Source organism: Lutra lutra, chromosome 1, assembly GCF_902655055.1.
Source record: "Lutra lutra chromosome 1, mLutLut1.2, whole genome shotgun sequence".
Taxonomy (NCBI): domain Eukaryota; kingdom Metazoa; phylum Chordata; class Mammalia; order Carnivora; family Mustelidae; genus Lutra; species Lutra lutra.
Window position 1 is genome coordinate 41,644,264 of NC_062278.1, and position 17,464 is coordinate 41,661,727.

Genomic DNA, 17,464 nt, shown 5'->3' on the forward strand with positions numbered 1-17,464 from the left:
ACTAGCTGTGGAAATAAATTGGAAAATGTAACTCATTTGCAGGAAAAAAAATACATCAATACCAACTGATTGCAAGTGGGTCAAGATATTAAATTAGCACAAATGTCAAAGTAGCTGTTATGTTCAATGAATTAAAAATATATTCAAAGGTTGGAAAAAGTTTATTGTACATTGAATTACTGATTTTTTTAACAGACAGATGGGAAATAAAAAATAAGCCAATGGAAATTCTAAAGCTAAAAATTATAATAACTGAAAATAAAAAGTGCCTAGGTGAGCTCAAAAACAGACTGAAAATAGCATAAGAAAGACTCAGTTAACTTAATATAGTTTACTGGAAACTTTACATTCCAAAGGGCAGAAATAAAAATAGATCAAAGGAAAATGAACAGAGCTTCTTTAGAGAACACTGGAGCGTATCATGGGGTCCAACATATGTGTAATTGGAGTCAAGAGTCAAAAAGAAAGAGAAAGGGACACAAAATGTATTTCCAGAAATAAACAGAATGCTTCTGAAATTTGATTACAAGTATTAACTTACAGATAAAAGAGACTCAATGACCCTCATTTGGAAAATAAAGAAAAGCTGTACCTACACCCCTCATGTTTAAGATGTTAGAAATCAAAGATAAAAGAGAAAATCTTGAAGATCACAAGAGAGGAAATGACTCATCACTTATAGTTATGATACAATTATAAGTTGACTTCTAATTAGAAATAGTGGACACAAGGAGACATTAGAATGAAATATTCAAAGTGCTGAAAGAACAACCACCACCACCAAAAAGTCAGCCAAGATTTCTATTTTCAGTCAAGTTGTCCGTCAAAAGTGAAGGAGATTTTCCAATAGACAAATTGAGAGAATTTGTCACACCACTAAAGGAAGACCTATACCATTAAAGGAAGACCTTCAAGTTGAAAGGTAATCAGCTATACAAAAGGAATAAGGGAGACTATAAATTGTAAATAACTTTAAGTAAGAAAATATTTATTTATAGTTTTATTTCCTAATTTTTCTAAAATACCTGTGACTATGTAAAGGAAATTTTTAACACTATATTATTTGGCTTGTAACATAGATGATGTATTATGCATAACAGTGATAACCAAAGGATGGAGGGTGCTAAATAAAAACTACACTGTTGCAAGTTTCCCATATATCATCAAAGAATGTCAATATTTAAGTAGATTGAAATAATTTAAAGTTTAATGTTTTAATTCCTAAAATGACCATTTAAAAATGTGAAGAATTATAGCTAAAGAAGTAAAAGAAAATTTAAATTAAGAAAAGAAAGAGGAAGTGGGAAAGATGAACAGAGGAAGTGAGGCAAACAAAAGAAGAATAGCAAAATATCAGAAAGATATCCAGTCACACTGATAATTACATTCAATGTAAGTGGACTTCAGTCAATAAAGATTACTATACCAAATAAAAAAGCAACCCTCATATTTTTATATAAGTATGTTTTGAAAATAAAATAATAGAAAAAAGTGTAACATGCAAAGATAAACATGAAAGCTAAAGTAGCTATATTAATATGATTTAGTAGACTTAATACAAGGATTATTACTAGAGACAAAGGTAGAGATTTCATGATGATAAAGGGTCAATACAGTGGGAAGATATAACAGTTATAAATGTGAATGCATCGAATAACAGAATTCCAAAACTTAAAGAAAATCTTAACTGCAAGGAAAAATAGGTAAATTAACAATTACAGTTGGAGATTATATTATCACTCAGTGATTGATATACTAACTTGATAGGAATCCCGTAAAGATACATAAGAATTAAACAATACCTTTAGCTAATTCGACCTAATTGATATTTATAAAATATTATAAAATATAAAGAAGAATATTTCTTTTCAAAATTTTATGAAGTATTTAGCAATGTAGATCATATCCTGGGCAATAAAACACTGTATCAATACTTCTAAAAGAACCTTTAAATGTCATTAAAAGTACATTCTCTGACTATGATATAACTAAATTAGAAATCAGTATTAAAGATATGTGGAAAATCCCCATATAGTTGGAAATTAAATAATATATATATTTTTCAAACATTTATAAATATTTCAATTTATAGAAAATTAATGGAATCTTAAAATTATCTGAACAGTGATTTAACAATTATTTATAATTAACTGATTTTGTAGAAACATAATTATGTTTAAAAGTACCCTCATCACAAAGTAATAATTTCACAGTACCTTTCTACAATATTTTTGTCACTCAAGTGGCAGCTGCAGCAATAAAACCCAAGTAGATTGAATAATTTAGAAACAACATAATCAGAACTGCAAATGCAAGCCACCATTAACGCCAAACAAAACAAGACCTTCTATACTTATATATAAATATTTCCACATTTTCAGCACTGGTTGAAGAAAATATTAGGAGATAGTATTTTATTTGTAGCAAACAGAAATTAATTTTAGGATTTTAAAAAATTGACATTAAGATGCTGGATTAGGTAGGTTTTTATAACATGTAATACTATTTTGAGGAATTCTTGGTTTCACTGGAAGCCATTTCTAATTGCAAACCTTTCTTCAGTTGTATTAGGACAGTAATGGAGATAAGTCTCTGTGATCCCAAATAGAAATTATACTTGCTTACAAGCAACTAATAACATATTTGGATACAAAGAGATTCTTGGCTTTATTCCTAAGGTTTTCTTCTACTTCAGTGTTTAACCTTTTTTGCTATCCCCTCTAAACAATCCCAAATATTTCTAAAATTATGTCAAAGGAAGATAACTTTATATGGACTACTGCTTGTTTGGAAACAGTATTTACCATAGTATTCCACAGTTTTGTCTTTTTCCTTTTTTTTTTTAAAGACATATATCCAGCTAAAACAAATAAAAAGGTAAGATATAAGAAATATAGCTGAAGTCATGATAAAGTACATTTTCTTTTATTGACTAAGAGCATATACTTAAACTTTAAATACTGGCTCTCTCTCTTTTTTTTTTTAAAGATTTTTATTTATTTATTTATTTGACAGAGAGAGATCACAAGCAGACGGAGAGGCAGGCAGAGACAGAGAGAGAGGGAAGCAGGCTTCTTGCTGAGCAGAGAGCCCGATGTGGGACTCGATCCCAGGACCCTGAGATCATGACCTGAGCCGAAGGCAGCGGCTTAACCCACTGAACCACCCAGGCGCCAATACTGGCTCTCTTAAGAAAAAGTTTCTCCATGTAAATATGCATAACTGTAGCCCAAAAATGTATACAGTGATTTCTCCAAAATATTTATACACACAGTGGTCCACTTAAGACCAGCCCCATTATAACCTACTGAATACAATGTGCTCTGAATTTATAAATGGGCTACCCTCTGTATATAAAAAATATGTAGGCATGTATGTTAGACATACAAGTAAGAAATATAAAAAGGAGAGCTGAAAAGAAAAAGTGTTCTTCCCTGTAAGATCCAGACATATATTCAGTGTATTAGTGAGATCATGTAAAATGTACTCTTGATTTATAAATGGGCTGCCCTCACTATATAAAATATATATAGGCATGTATGTTATACATACAAAGTGAAAAATATAAAAAGGAGAGATGAAAAAAGAAAGGAAAAAGTGTCCTTCCCTAGAAGATCCAGACAGCAATTCAGTGAATGAGTGAGACCACGTAAAGTATCTGAAGAATTTCAGTTTTGGCAAATACTTTTCTGGAAAATGTCTAAGCTATGAGAGTACTCAATTTGCATTTTAAGAATTCCATAGAGGTGTCCATTTAACCATTTGGGGAAGATGTTGTGGCCTCCTTAATATGCAGAAAAGAGGACTTTTAGGGACTGTTAAAAGAACAAAAAGCCACTCATTTTTAGCTGGTTTAGAGGACTTTTAGGGACTGTTAAAAGAACAAAAAGGATAGGAGGAGTCAAGATGGCGGAGAAGTAGCTGGCTGAGACTACTTCAGGTAGCGGGAGATCAGCTAAATAGCTTATCTAAAGATTGCAGACACCTACAAATTCAACGGGAGATTGAAGAGAAGAACAACAGCAATTCTAGAAACAGAAAATCAACCACTATCTGAAAGGTAGGACTGGCAGAGAAGTGATCCAAAGCGACTGGAAGATAGACCGTGGGGGGAGGGGCCAGCTCCCGGCTCCCGGCTGAGCAACAGAGCACAAAATCAGGACATTTAAAAGCCTGTTCCGGGGGCACTGGGGGGCTCAGTCGTTAAGCGTCTGCCTTCAGCTCAGGTCATGATCCCTGGGTCCTGGGATCAAGCCCCACATCAGGCTCCCTACTAAACAGGAACCCTGCTTCTCCCTCTCCCACTCCCCCGCCTGTGTTCCCCTCTCTCACTGTGTCTCTCTCTGTCAAATAAATAAGCAAAATCTTAAAAAAAAAAAAAAAAAGCCTGTTCCGCTGAGGGACATCGCTCCAGAGGCTTAACTGGGGTGAAGCCCAGGCGGGGTCAGCACGGCCTCAGGTCCCACAGGGTCACAGAAGTATCGGGGGTGTCTGAGTGTCGCAGAGCTTACTGGTATTAGAACAGGGAAGTCGGCTACAGAGACAGAACCGAGGAGTAAGCTCTAAACTCGGGGTTACCTTGAACTGGTCGCAGGCTCGGTCAGCTTGGAGCGCAGCCGGAGACCAGGGTGACGGGAGTAATTGGGCGCTGTTCTCTGAGGGCGCACTGAGGAGTGGGGCCCCGGGCTCTCGGCTCCTCCGGGCTGGAGACCGGGAGGCCGCCATCTTCATTCCTGTCTTCCAGAACTCTACAGAAAGCGCTCAGGGAACAAAAGCTCCTGAAAGCAAACCCAGAAAACCCGAGCGGATTACTCAGCCTGGCCCCGGGTAAGGGCGGTGCAACTCCGCCTGGGGCAAAGACGCTTGAGAATCACTACAACAGGCCCCTCCCCCAGAAGATCAACGAGAAACCCAGCCAGGACCAAGTTCACCTACCAAGGAGTGCAGTTTCAATACCAAGGAGAGCGGCGGAATTCCAGAGGAGAAGAAAGCAAAGCATGGAACTCATGGTTTTCTCCCCATGATTCTTTAGCCTTGCAGTTAATTTAATTTTTTTTTCTTTTTCAATTTTTTTTCTCTTCTTCTAAATTTTTTTAACTTTTATCGTTTTCTTTTTTAACGTTTTTTAAATAGTTTATATATATATTTTTTCCTTTTTATATTTTTTATAGGCTTTCTTTTTTTAATAGTTTCTTTTTTTTTTTTCTTTCTGAACCCCTTTTTATCCCCTTTCTCCCCCCTCACGATTTGGGGTCTCTTCTGATTTGGCTAAAGCATATTTTCCTGGGGTTGTTGCCACCCTTTTAGTATTTTACTTGCTCCTTCATATACTCTTATCTGGACAAAATGACAAGGCGGAAAAATTCACAACAAAAAAAAGAACAAGAAGCAGTACCAAAGGCTAGGGACCTAATCAATACAGACATTGGTAATATGTCAGATATAGAGTTTAGAATGATGATTCTCAAGGTTCTAGCCGGGCTTGAAAAAGGCATGGAAGATATTAAAGCAACCCTTTCTGGAGATATAAAAGCCCTTTCTGGAGAAATAAAAGAACTAAAATCTAACCAAGTTGAAATAAAAAAAGCTATTAATGAGGTGCAATAAAAAATGGAGGCTCTCACTGCTAGGATAAATGAGGCAGAAGAAAGAATTAACGATATAGAAGACCAAATGACAGAGAATAAAGAAGCTGAGCAAAAGAGGGACAAACAGCTACTGGACCACGAGGGGAGAATTCGAGAGAAAAGTGACACCATAAGACGAAACAACATTAGAATAATTGGGATTCCAGAAGAAGAGGAAACAGAGAGGGGAGCAGAAGGTATATTGGAGAGAATTATTGGAGAGAATTTCCCCAATATGGCAAAGGGAACAAGCATCAAAATTCAGGAGGTTCAGAGAACCCCCCTCAAAATCAATAATAATAGGTCCACACCCCGTCACCTAATAGTAAAATTGACAAGTCTTAGTGACAAAGAGAAGATCCTGAAAGCAGCCAGGGAAAAGAAGTCTGTAACGTACAATGGTAAAAATATTAGATTGGCAGCAGACTTATCCACAGAGACCTGGCAGGCCAGGAAGAGCTGGCATGATATATTCAGAGTACTAAATGAGAAAAACATGCAGCCAAGAATACTATATCCAGCTAGGCTATCATTGAAAACAGAAGGAGAGATTAAAAGCTTCCAGGACAAACAAAAACTGAAAGAATTTGCAAATACCAAACCAGCTCTACAGGAAATATTGAAAGGGGTCCTCTAAGAAAAGAGAGACCCTAAAAGAAGTAGATCAGAAAGAAACAGAGACAATATACAATAACAGTCACCTTACAGGCAATACAATGGCATAAATTCATATCTCTCAATACTTACCCTGAATGTTAATGGGCTAAATGCCCCAATCAAAAGACACAGGGTATCAGAATGGATAAAAAAACAAAACCCATCTATATGTTGCCTACAAGAAACTCATCTTAAACCCGAAGACACCTCCAGGTTTAAAGTGAGGGGGTGGAAAAGAATTTACCATGCTAATGGACATCAGAAGAAAGCAGGAGTGGCAATCCTTATATCAGATCAATTAGATTTTAAGCCAAAGACTATAATAAGAGATGAGTAAGGACACTATATCATACTCAAAGGAACTGTCCAACAAGAAGATCTAACAATTTTAAATATCTATGCCCCTAACATGGGAGAAGCCAACTATATAAACCAATTAATAACAAAATCAAAGAAACACATCGACAAGAATACAATAATAGTAGGGGATTTTAACACTCCCCTCACTGAAATGGACAGATCATCCAAACAAAAGATCAACAAGGAAATCAAGGCCTTAAATGACACACTGGACCAGATGGACATCACAGATATATTCAGAACTTTTCATCCCAAAGCAACAGAATATACATTCTTCTCTAGTGCACATGGAACATTCTCCAGAATAGATCACATTCTTGGTCCTAAATCAGGTCTCAACCGGTATCAAAAGATTGGGATCATTCCCTGCATATTTTCAGACCACAATGCTCTGAAGCTAGAACTCAGTCACAAGAGGAAATTTGGAAAGAACCCAAATACATGGAGACTAAACAGCATCCTTCTAAAGAATGAATGGGTCAACCAGGAAATTAAAGAAGAATTGAAAAAATTCATGGGAACAAATGATAATGAAAACACAATGGTTCAGAATCTGTGGACACAACAAAGGCAGTCCTGAGAGGAAAATATATAGTGGTACAAACCTTTCTTAAGAAACAAGAAAGGTCTCAGGTACACAACCTAACCCTACACCTAGAGGAGCTGGAGAAAGAACAAGAAAGAAACCCTAAACCCAGCAGGAGAAGAGAAATCATAAAGATCAGAGCAGAAATTTATGAAATAGAAACCAAAAAACAATAGAACAAATCAACGAAACTAGGAGCTGGTTCTTTGAAAGAATTAATAAGATTGATAAACCCCTGGCCAGACTTATCAAAAAGAAAAGAGAAAGGACCCAAATAAATAAAATCATGAATGAAAGAGGAGAGATCACAACGAACACCAAAGAAATACAGACAATTATAAGAACATACTATGAGCAACTCTACGCCAACAAATTTGACAATCTGGAAGAAATGGATGCATTCCTAGAGACATATAAACTATCACAACTGAACCAGGAAGAAATAGAAAGCCTGAACAGACCCATAACCAGTAACGAGATTGAAACAGTCATCAAAAATCTCCAAACAAACAAAAGCCCAGGGCCAGACGGCTTCCTGGGGGAATTCTACCAAACATTTAAAGAAGAACTAATTCCTATTCTCCTGAAAATGTTCCAAAAAATAGAAATAGAAGGAAAACTTCCAAACTCATTTTATGAGGCCAGCATCACCTTGATCCCAAAACCAGACAAGGATCCCATCAAAAAAGAGAACTACAGACCAATTTCCTTGATGAACACAGATGCAAAAATTCTCGCCAAAATACTAGCCAATAGGATTCAACAGTACATCACACCACGACCAAGTGGGATTTATTCCAGGGCTGCAAGGTTGGTTCAACATCCGCAAATCAATCAATGTGATACAACACATTATTAAAAGAAAGAACAAGAATCATATGATACTCTCCATAGATGCTGAAAAAGCATTTGACAAAGTACAGCATCCCTTCCTGATCAAAACTCTTCAAAGTGTAGGGATAGACGGCACATACCTCAATATTATCAAAGCCATCTATGAAAAACCCACCGCAAATATCATTCTCAATGGAGAAAAACTGAAAGCTTTTCCGCTAAGGTCAGGAACACGGCAGGGATGTCCGTTATCACCACTGCTATTCAACATAGTACTAGAAGTCCTAGCCTCAGCAATCAGACAACAAAAGGAAATTAAAGGCATCCAAATCGGCAAAGAAGAAGTCAAACTATCACTCTTTGCAGATGATATGATACTATATGTGGAAAACCCAAAAGACTCCACTCCAAAACTGCTAGAACTTGTACAGGAATTCAGTAAAGTGTCAGGATATAAAATCAATGCACAGAAATCAGTTGCATTTCTCTACACCAACAGCAAGACAGAAGAAAGAGAAATTAAGGAGTCCATCCCATTTACAATTGCACCCAAAACTATAAGATACCTAGGAATAAACCTAACCAAGGAGGCTAAGAATCTATACTCAGAAAACTATAAAGTACTCATGAAAGAAATTGAGGAAGACACAAAGAAATGGAAAAAAGTTCCATGCTCCTGGATTGGAAGAATAAATATTGTGAAAATGTCTATGCTACCTAAAGCAATCTACACATTTAATGCAATTCCTATCAAAGTACCATCCATTTTTTTCAAAGAAATGGAACAAAGAATCCTAAAATTTATATGGAACCAGAAAAGACCTCGAATAGCCAAAGGAATATTGAAAAAGAAAGCCAAAGTCGGTGGCATCACAATTCCGGACTTCAAGCTCTATTACAAAGCTGTCATCATCAAGACAGCATGGTACTGGCACAAAAACAGACACATAGATCAATGGAACAGAATAGAGAGCCCAGAAATAGACCCTCAACTCTATGATCAACTCATCTTCGACAAAGCAGGAAAGAATGTCCAATGGAACAAAGACAGCCTCTTCAATAAATGGTGTTGGGAAAATTGGACAGCCACATGCAGAAAAATGAAATTGGATCATTTCCTTACACCACACACGAAAATAGACTCAAAATGGATGAAGGATCTCAATGTGAGAAAGGAATCCATCAAAATCCTCGAGGAGAACACAGGCAGCAACCTCTTCGACCTCAGCCGCAGCAACATCTTCCTAGGAACATCACCAAAGGCAAGGGAAGCAAGGGCAAAAATGAACTATTGGGATTTTATCAAGATCAAAAGCTTTTGCACAGCAAAGGAAACAGTGAACAAAACCAAAAGACAACTGACAGAATGGGAGAAGATATTTGCAAATGACATATCAGATAAAGGGCTAGTGTCCAAAATCTATAAAGAACTTAGCAAGCTCAACACCCAAAGAACAAATAATCCAATCAAGAAATGGGCAGAGGACATGAACAGACATTTCTGCAAAGAAGACATCCAGATGGCCAACAGACACATGAAAAAGTGCTCCATATCACTCGGCATCAGGGAAATACAAATCAAAACCACCATGAGATTTCACCTCACACCAGTCAGAATGGCTAAAATGAACAAGTCAGGAAATGACAGATGCTGGCAAGGATGCGGAGAAAGGGGAACCCTCCTACACTGTTGGTGGGAATGCAAGCTGGTGCAACCACTCTGGAAAACAGCATGGAGGTTCCTCAAAATGTTGAAAATAGAACTACCCTATGACCCTGCAATTGCACTGCTGGGTATTTACCCTAAAGATACAAACGTAGTGATCCGAAGGGGCACGTGCACCCGAATGTTTATAGCAGCAATGTCTACAATAGCCAAACTATGGAAAGAACCTAGATTTCCATCTACAGACGAATGGATAAAGAAGAAGTGGTATATATACACAATGGAATACTATGCAGTCATCAAAAGAAATGAAATCTTGCCATTTGGGATGACGTGGATGGAACTAGAGGGTATCATGCTTAGTGAAATAAGTCAATCGGAGAAAGACAACTATCATATGATCTCCCTGATATGGGGGAGAGGAGATGCAACATGGGGGGTTGAGGGGGTAGGAGAAGAGTAAATGAAACAAGATGGGATTGGGAGGGAGACAAACCATAAGTGACTCTTAATCTCACAAAACAAACTGAGGGTTGATGGGGGGAGGGGGGTTGGGAGAGGGGGGGTGGGGCTATGGATATTGGGGAGGGTATGTGCTATGGTGAGTGCTGTGAAGTGTGTCAACCTGGCGATTCGCAGACCTGTACCCCTGGGGATAAAAATATATGTTTATAAAAAATAAAATTAAAAAAAAAAAAAAAAGAACAAAAAGCCACTCATTTTTAGCTGGTTAGTAATCACCCCTTAGTCAAGTGTGTGTAGTGCAGAGAACCAAATCCTAGACCATCATCAGCGTTTGAGTGTGTTTGATGAAAGATTCCAATGAAATGAAGGACCTGAATTCTTCCTAGATCTCATAGGGAATAGGACAGGACACGATGGCAAAGGAGGGGTCAGCCCTCAAGGTGGCTGGTCCAATCTTAACTCTTGATGTTAAAGAACACACCAAATGTTTCTATAGCATTCTTTCTGCTGCATTTTCTTTATTTCAAGACACAGGTCTACTTGGAGGGTCACGCAGGAAGTGGCTTATAAATAAAATCAGAGTCTATGAATAGAGTCATCACATTAAGAGACAATCGCTGGATTCTCTCATTAGGCAAAGAACTCGCATCTTTGGAATCCGTGAGTTGGTATCATTTATGGGATACCTGAGGTGTACCTTGCTCCGATTAACATTACCATGCTACTCACTATAAAAAAGCCCAAGGGTAGACTACAGAAGATACTAGGGTCACCACTTTCTGAAGACTGAGTTGTAACCCAGCCCACTGACTTCATCACAGCTTTCTTCCATGTAGAGTAACGAATTTCACTTTCTTCAGCCTTGATCTGTGGTTCAAACCGCTCCATTGTGACCGCTGACAGATCCTCTGGTTCGAGACTCCAAACGCCAACTCCTTCCGCGGCCCCCGCCGCCATGGCCGCTCCCAGGGCAGTTGTTTCTGGCATTGAAGGCTTCACTACTGGGATATACAGAATGTCTGCCTGAAGCTGCATAAGAATTTTGTTGTTGGTCATTCCTCCGTCTACCTGCAAATGACTGAGTGGAATTCCACAGTCGCGGTTCATGGCATCCAAAATCTCCCGGGTTTGGAAACAAACAGCTTCTAATGCAGCAAAAGCAATATGGCATTTATTGGTGAACTGAGTAAGCCCACAGATGATCCCTCTTGCACTGGGCTCCCAGTAAGGTGCATACAACCCCGAAAACGCGGGGACGAAGTAGCAGCCGTAAGAGGTACCTACTACTTTAGCAAGTTTTTCGATTTCCTCTGAGGTCTTTATAATTCCAAGATTGTCTCTTAGCCAGCGAATAACAGCACCAGCTATAGCTACAGAACCTTCCAAGGCATAATATACTGGTTTGTCTCTGCCAAACTTATAAGCCACTGTGGTCAGAAGGCCATGCTCAGAAAACACACACTTGCGGCCTGTATTACATAGTAAGAAACAGCCTGTTCCATACGTATTTTTGGCTTGACCATCCTGGAAGCACATTTGTCCCACCAATGCAGCAGACTGGTCCCCCAAACACCCAGATATTGGCACACCTTCCAAGGCCCCAGCTTTCAGGCTATGAGAGATTTTCATTAGGCCATAGATCTCAGAAGAACTCCGGACATTTGGAAGAATCTTCATCGGAATTTCAAAAAATTCGCAGAGCTCTTTATCCCATTCCAGAGAGTGAATGTTGAAAAGCATTGTCCTACTTGCATTTGTTACATCCGTACAGTGGACACCTCCATTGGCCCCTCCTGTCAAACTCCAAATAAGCCATGAATCAATGGTCCCAAAAAGAGCTCTATCTTCTTCAACAGCCCTTTGAACTTTTCTCACATTGTCAAGGAGCCACCGAAGTTTCACTGCACTGAAGTAAGTGCTAAGTGGAAGGCCTGTCTTGGACTTGACAAAGTTATTATTTCCTGGAATTCTTTTACTAAGATTCTCAACGGTAGACTGGGTTCTTAGGTCAAGCCACACCACAGCATTGTAGAGAGGCTCTCCGGTTAACTTGTCCCAGACTACAGTGGTTTCCCTCTGGTTACTGACACCAATAGCTTTTATGTTGGAAATATCAATATTGAGCTGTCCAAGTTTCTCACATGTTTTCTCTATACACTCATAGACAGACTGCAGAATTTCCTTAGGATCTTGTTCCACCCATCCTTCTCTTGGAAACTCTTGTTTTATTTCCACTTGATGATGACTAAGTAGTTCGGCTGTTTTTGAATTGAAAACCAAAAAGCGCGTTGAGCTGGTGCCCTGGTCCACTGCCCCCACCAGTGGCCCCAAAACTGCTTTCTTCGCGGCTGCCATGAAACCAGCTTCCGGTCAGCTGGCTATCGGGGCCCGTTTCCCCGGTGACGGCAGCGGGCGGGGGAGGGGCAGACAGCGAGCCGTTAAGGCGAGGCGGCGTGCACGGCAGAACCTAAATAATATACTTTTAAATAACTTATGGGTTAAAAAGGAAAAGGAAATGAGAAAATATCTTGAAATGAATAAAATTTAAGACACAGCATATCAAAATTTGTGGGTGGCTGCTAACATGGTGCTTGAGGGGAAATGTAACAGTAAATGTTTTCTTACAAAAGAAGACAGGATGAGAGTTAATTATTTAAGTTGCCACCTTAAGTAAGAGACTCAGAAAACAGGAGGAAATGAACTCTAATGTAAGTCAAAAGAAGGAACTAGTAAGCATAAGAATGGAAGTTACTGTAATTAAATAGAAAAAAAGAGGAATGAAACAGAGAAGCTTAATGAATGCAAAAGTGGATTTTTGAAAGAGAAAAAATTTGATACTAACTCAGCTAATTGAACAAAAATTAGAAAATAGATTACTGATATCGAGAATAAAAAATGAGATGATTATCAATAACTTAATGCCAATTTCACAAATTTAATGAAGTGGACAGAATTCTTGAAAAATAAAAATTCCAAAAAATTTCAAGATGAATTAAAGAATTGGAATGACTTCATATCAGTGAATATAGATCATTGAAATTTGTAATTTAGAATATTTCCATTAAGGAATTCTGGGCCCTTATGGCTTCTCTGGCAAATTCTAGCAAGTATTTAAGAAATACATACTACCGATTTTTACAGATTCTTTTAAGAAATCATTACCTTATAGGCTACTTGGTGGAAAATGGACTATAAAGAAGCAAGAGTTGAAACAGGGAGACTGGTAGGAGTTTGTTTATAAAGTATGCATTAAATTGATGATGAATCAAATTTGAATTGTGGCAGTGGACTTGGAAAGAGTGGTTTAAGTGGGGATATATTTAAGAAAAGGCAGAACTTACTGAGTTTTGACAGATGTGGGATATGGGAGAACAATCACTATGCCTCCTTAATCTTTGTCCCAAGCAATAAAATCCACGAGAGAGCTATTAACTACAATACAAGAGATTTGAAAAAAGTATATTTGAGGGTGAGGGGGTAACAAAGAATTTTAGTTTGTATGTGTTTTGTTCAAGATGCTTCTTGAGATTTCCAAGGGAATAATTGATGGAATGGTCTTGTGTTTAGTGGAGAGATTGTGGATGAAGACATGAATTTAGGAATCATCAGCATTTAGAAAATTTTGCTAATGAACTGGTTGAGATCATCTAAGCAATGAATGTAGATGGAGGTGAACAGATTGCTAAGGTCTACTAGTCTTTTAGAAGCTCATATGAGCGGGAGAAGACAGCAAATAGTGTGACTCTTCAATAGTCTTTGTTTCTTTATGTCTCTTCCTAAATTCTATTTCACATTCAAAACTTACTTCTGACAGCCATATTCACTTAAGACACCGTAATTTTTTTTTCCTTCACTTTGACTATGCAGTGGCCACCCTTTGCTTTTCCTCTCTCTCTAGGCTAAAATCATTCCCATTTTGGATCTCTATAATTGCTATTTTTCTCTTTCTGGAGCATTCCTTCCACTGGTCTCCCTACAGTAGATTTGATCACATTCAAAATTCAGTTCACGTTATTCCAAACTCAGAGAGGCCTCCCTGCTTCCCTTCCCCCCAAAGCTACTCTTTCATTCTATCTTATTATCTGATTTAATTTGCACTAAAAGCATTTCATTATTTTAAAAATTTTTATTATTAATTAGCATTTTATTCCCTCTTTTTTCTTGTTTTTCCTCATTCTAAATATTTGTGTTCTCCAGGATCTGACTTCAACCTTCTTATATTTTACATTATATTTCTTCTCACTTTAGAATGTATTAACTCTTTAGTATACCACCTGTGTTATTCATTTCTGTATCAGCAGCTTCTAGAACAGTGTCTATCTGGCACATCATAGGTGCTCAGCAAACATGTTTTGAATTTGAACGAAAATGTGAGTGAATATGAGGACTTTTGATCTTAGTTACCTAAAATGACTAATTTCAGTTTGACTTACTGTACATTTTCACCCATCTTCATCTATCTTTTTTTCCCCAGTGAGAAATTTCTTCATCCTCTCCAAGACTGAGCTCTTTTGATGTTTTCTTGATCCCCTATTTCACTACCTTCAGGTGCTAGTTCTTTGAATTATAATCTGTTTTAGTTTTCGGTTACCCTTTATTTACATTCACTACTTTTTTCAGCCTTCTCATAGATTCAAAACAGTAACAATCAAGGACTTTCCTTTGTTCTTGCCATTTTCTCAAGCTAACATACTTTCCTTCATTACTTTTGTGGCTAAACTTATTGAAAGAGTATCACCATTGGACCTTAAAGTCAAGCTCAAGTACTGATTCTGACCTATGTACCAATGTTTTTATTCTAAGTTTGCCAATAATTCCTAGTTCCTAAACTCAATGATCTCTCTTAACGTCCCTACCTCAGACACTCAGCAGCACTTGATACTCTTGTTTATCCTTTCATTTTTGCAGCTCCGTCCTTTGGTTCTCATCCTCATCTCTGAATTTTCATCCCAATCTCAGTCATTGAGTTTCCTTATTTTACCTGCAAAGAGAAGATATTCTTTAAGGATCCTCTCCTCCACCTTCTTCCACTGGCAACTTCATTTTGGGTCATGGTTTTGATAATTAACAATGTGCCAATAGTTATAAACCTACAGTTTGAGGTTTTATTGCAGAGATCCAGGTTCTTATTTCCACTGTTTTTATGGGGTGCTTTGACCTGAAGTTCTTGCCATAACTTCAAAGTCAGTATTTCTCAAATGAAACCTATCATCATTCTTCCCAAACACGTGCTTCTCACTATGCATTGGTACTCCTCTACCTAGACTTTGGAACTGTGGTATTTCCTTTGATCTCTCTCTTTCTTCATCTTCCTGTTAAACTATTTATCAAGTCCTGTTTATTCTAGCTCTGTTAGATCTATAAACTTCTCCCTTCTCTACATTTTCATTGGTACTACTCTGTTTAGGCACAACACTTCCTTTGGACTTTGAATGATTGACTGTATTCTGTTATTTCCAGATGCATTGTCTTCTTCTCTCATCCATGTTGCAGTTAGCAGATGGATTAACTTTACTAAAACACAAATCTAATAATGTTGCAAATTTCACCATTAATAGTAATAATAACAAAAACTTATTAAGTGCTTACTGCTTGCTAGGCCACTTCTTTAAATGTTTTTCAATGATCTCTTACACAAATATTGCAACACAGATACTCTTAATGTCCTCATTCTTAATATCTTTCTTCAGAAGAGGAAACTGAAACACAGGAAGAAGTAATATGCCCATAGTGACACTGTGTTAAGGCTAGTATTTGATGATTTTAGCCAGCACACTATGTACCGCCTTAGCAATAAAACCTGAAGACTCTGTCTACACAGGACTGTCTGTGAATTTGATTCAATTCACTCTGTTTTAATTGAAAAGAATTCACTCTTATCTTAAGCAATACTGTCAGTGATATAACAGATTTTATGTGCTAGTAATATTTTTTCCATACTCATAAAATACATATAAAGTGGTTAAAATAAAAAATTACATCAGTGTATCACTTAAAATCATACCACATACCATACTTTAGGACATACCTATCTGCAAAACAAAGTTAAAATCATTATGCTGTTATGCAGATATTTTTCACCACTCATTTTTTAATGATAATTGCTACTTAAATATGTAATATTATTTCCTACTTCTACCCTTTATTCTCCCACAGGTAAAAATAAGTAAATAAATAAATGCCATTCTTCCTCTATATATCCCACTTCTTCTGGGTTCTTGATTTTTGTTCATGCAAACAAAACCTTATCTTTAGTACTCTATTAAGTGAACTTTCACATGTGGTGCTAAGTTTATTTTATTTTTTAGTAATTTCTACATCCAACATGGGGCTCAAACTCAAGATCCCAAGATCAAGAGTTGCATGTTCTTCTAACTAGTCAACGGGGTGCCCCTGAATGTCAAAATTATTTCCATTCTTTCCACTTATGAAGATTCAGCTAAGTGGTTTTAATAGATTCCTTAACTGGATAGGATATTTCTGTATCCTAAACCAGTGCTTTCCAGTGAGCCTCTTCACAATGATGGAAATAGACTTCCAGTACAGAGACTATTAAACACATATGTCTGTTGAGCACCTGAAATATGGCTAGTGAGACTGAGGAATTAAATTTTTGGTTTTATTTAACTTTAATTAATCAAAATTAAAATTTAAAAAGCCACAGATGGCTAATGGCTCCTGTAGTAGATAGTACAGCTGAATGACCAATATATTTTAAAAAATTGTTACTGTAGCATATAAATATATTTTATTGTTTATAGTTTCCTGGAAGGAAGAATCTTCATTTTATTTTTGTGTGTGTATTCTAATGCATCTAGCACATTTCTTCGTATGTCAAAGAACACAATAGATATTTGTTCTGTGACTAAATGAATGGATGACTGTTAACTTTGCTTAATTGTGTTAGTACCAGTGATATCAAAAGCTGTTCCATAATTTAATTTTTTTCAATATAACTGGTAAAATAAATGCTTATAAAATAAACAACTGGCTTTCATCTTTGCAATTGCTTATATGATTCGATTCTTTAATAAAAAGTGCTTTCATTTCATCAGTTCATCCTTATTTTTTCCTGACATTGCTAGAAATGAAAACATCTATTTTGTTTACAAGCTCAATTTCAAGTCAGCCAGACTGCAAATCCCCAGATTTACTATAGCTCAGTCAACAAACCCTGGAATATGTCCACCTAGATTCACCATGGTTCTAATCAGCCTTTTGCACATGGAATGCTCCCCATGTGGCTTAGACCCCTGTGACACTCATCTC

The 17,464-nt window shown here is 37.2% G+C and overlaps 2 protein-coding genes across 10 annotated transcripts in view; one reads left to right on the forward strand and one right to left on the reverse strand.

The window, feature by feature from the left end:
• The window catches only part of CSNKA2IP (casein kinase 2 subunit alpha' interacting protein), a 131,969-nt gene that overhangs the window by 24,730 nt on the left and 89,775 nt on the right, over positions 1 to 17,464 (forward strand). The window lies entirely within an intron of this gene.
• On the reverse strand, positions 10,703 to 12,656 carry LOC125095877 (glycerol kinase-like). Its single transcript, XM_047722422.1, has 2 exons — positions 10,969 to 12,656; positions 10,703 to 10,881 (listed from the first exon to the last, which is right to left on the reverse strand). Exons 1-2 carry the CDS (start codon positions 12,548 to 12,550, stop codon positions 10,871 to 10,873), a joined length of 1,593 nt encoding a protein of 530 aa, XP_047578378.1. The 5' UTR covers positions 12,551 to 12,656; the 3' UTR covers positions 10,703 to 10,870.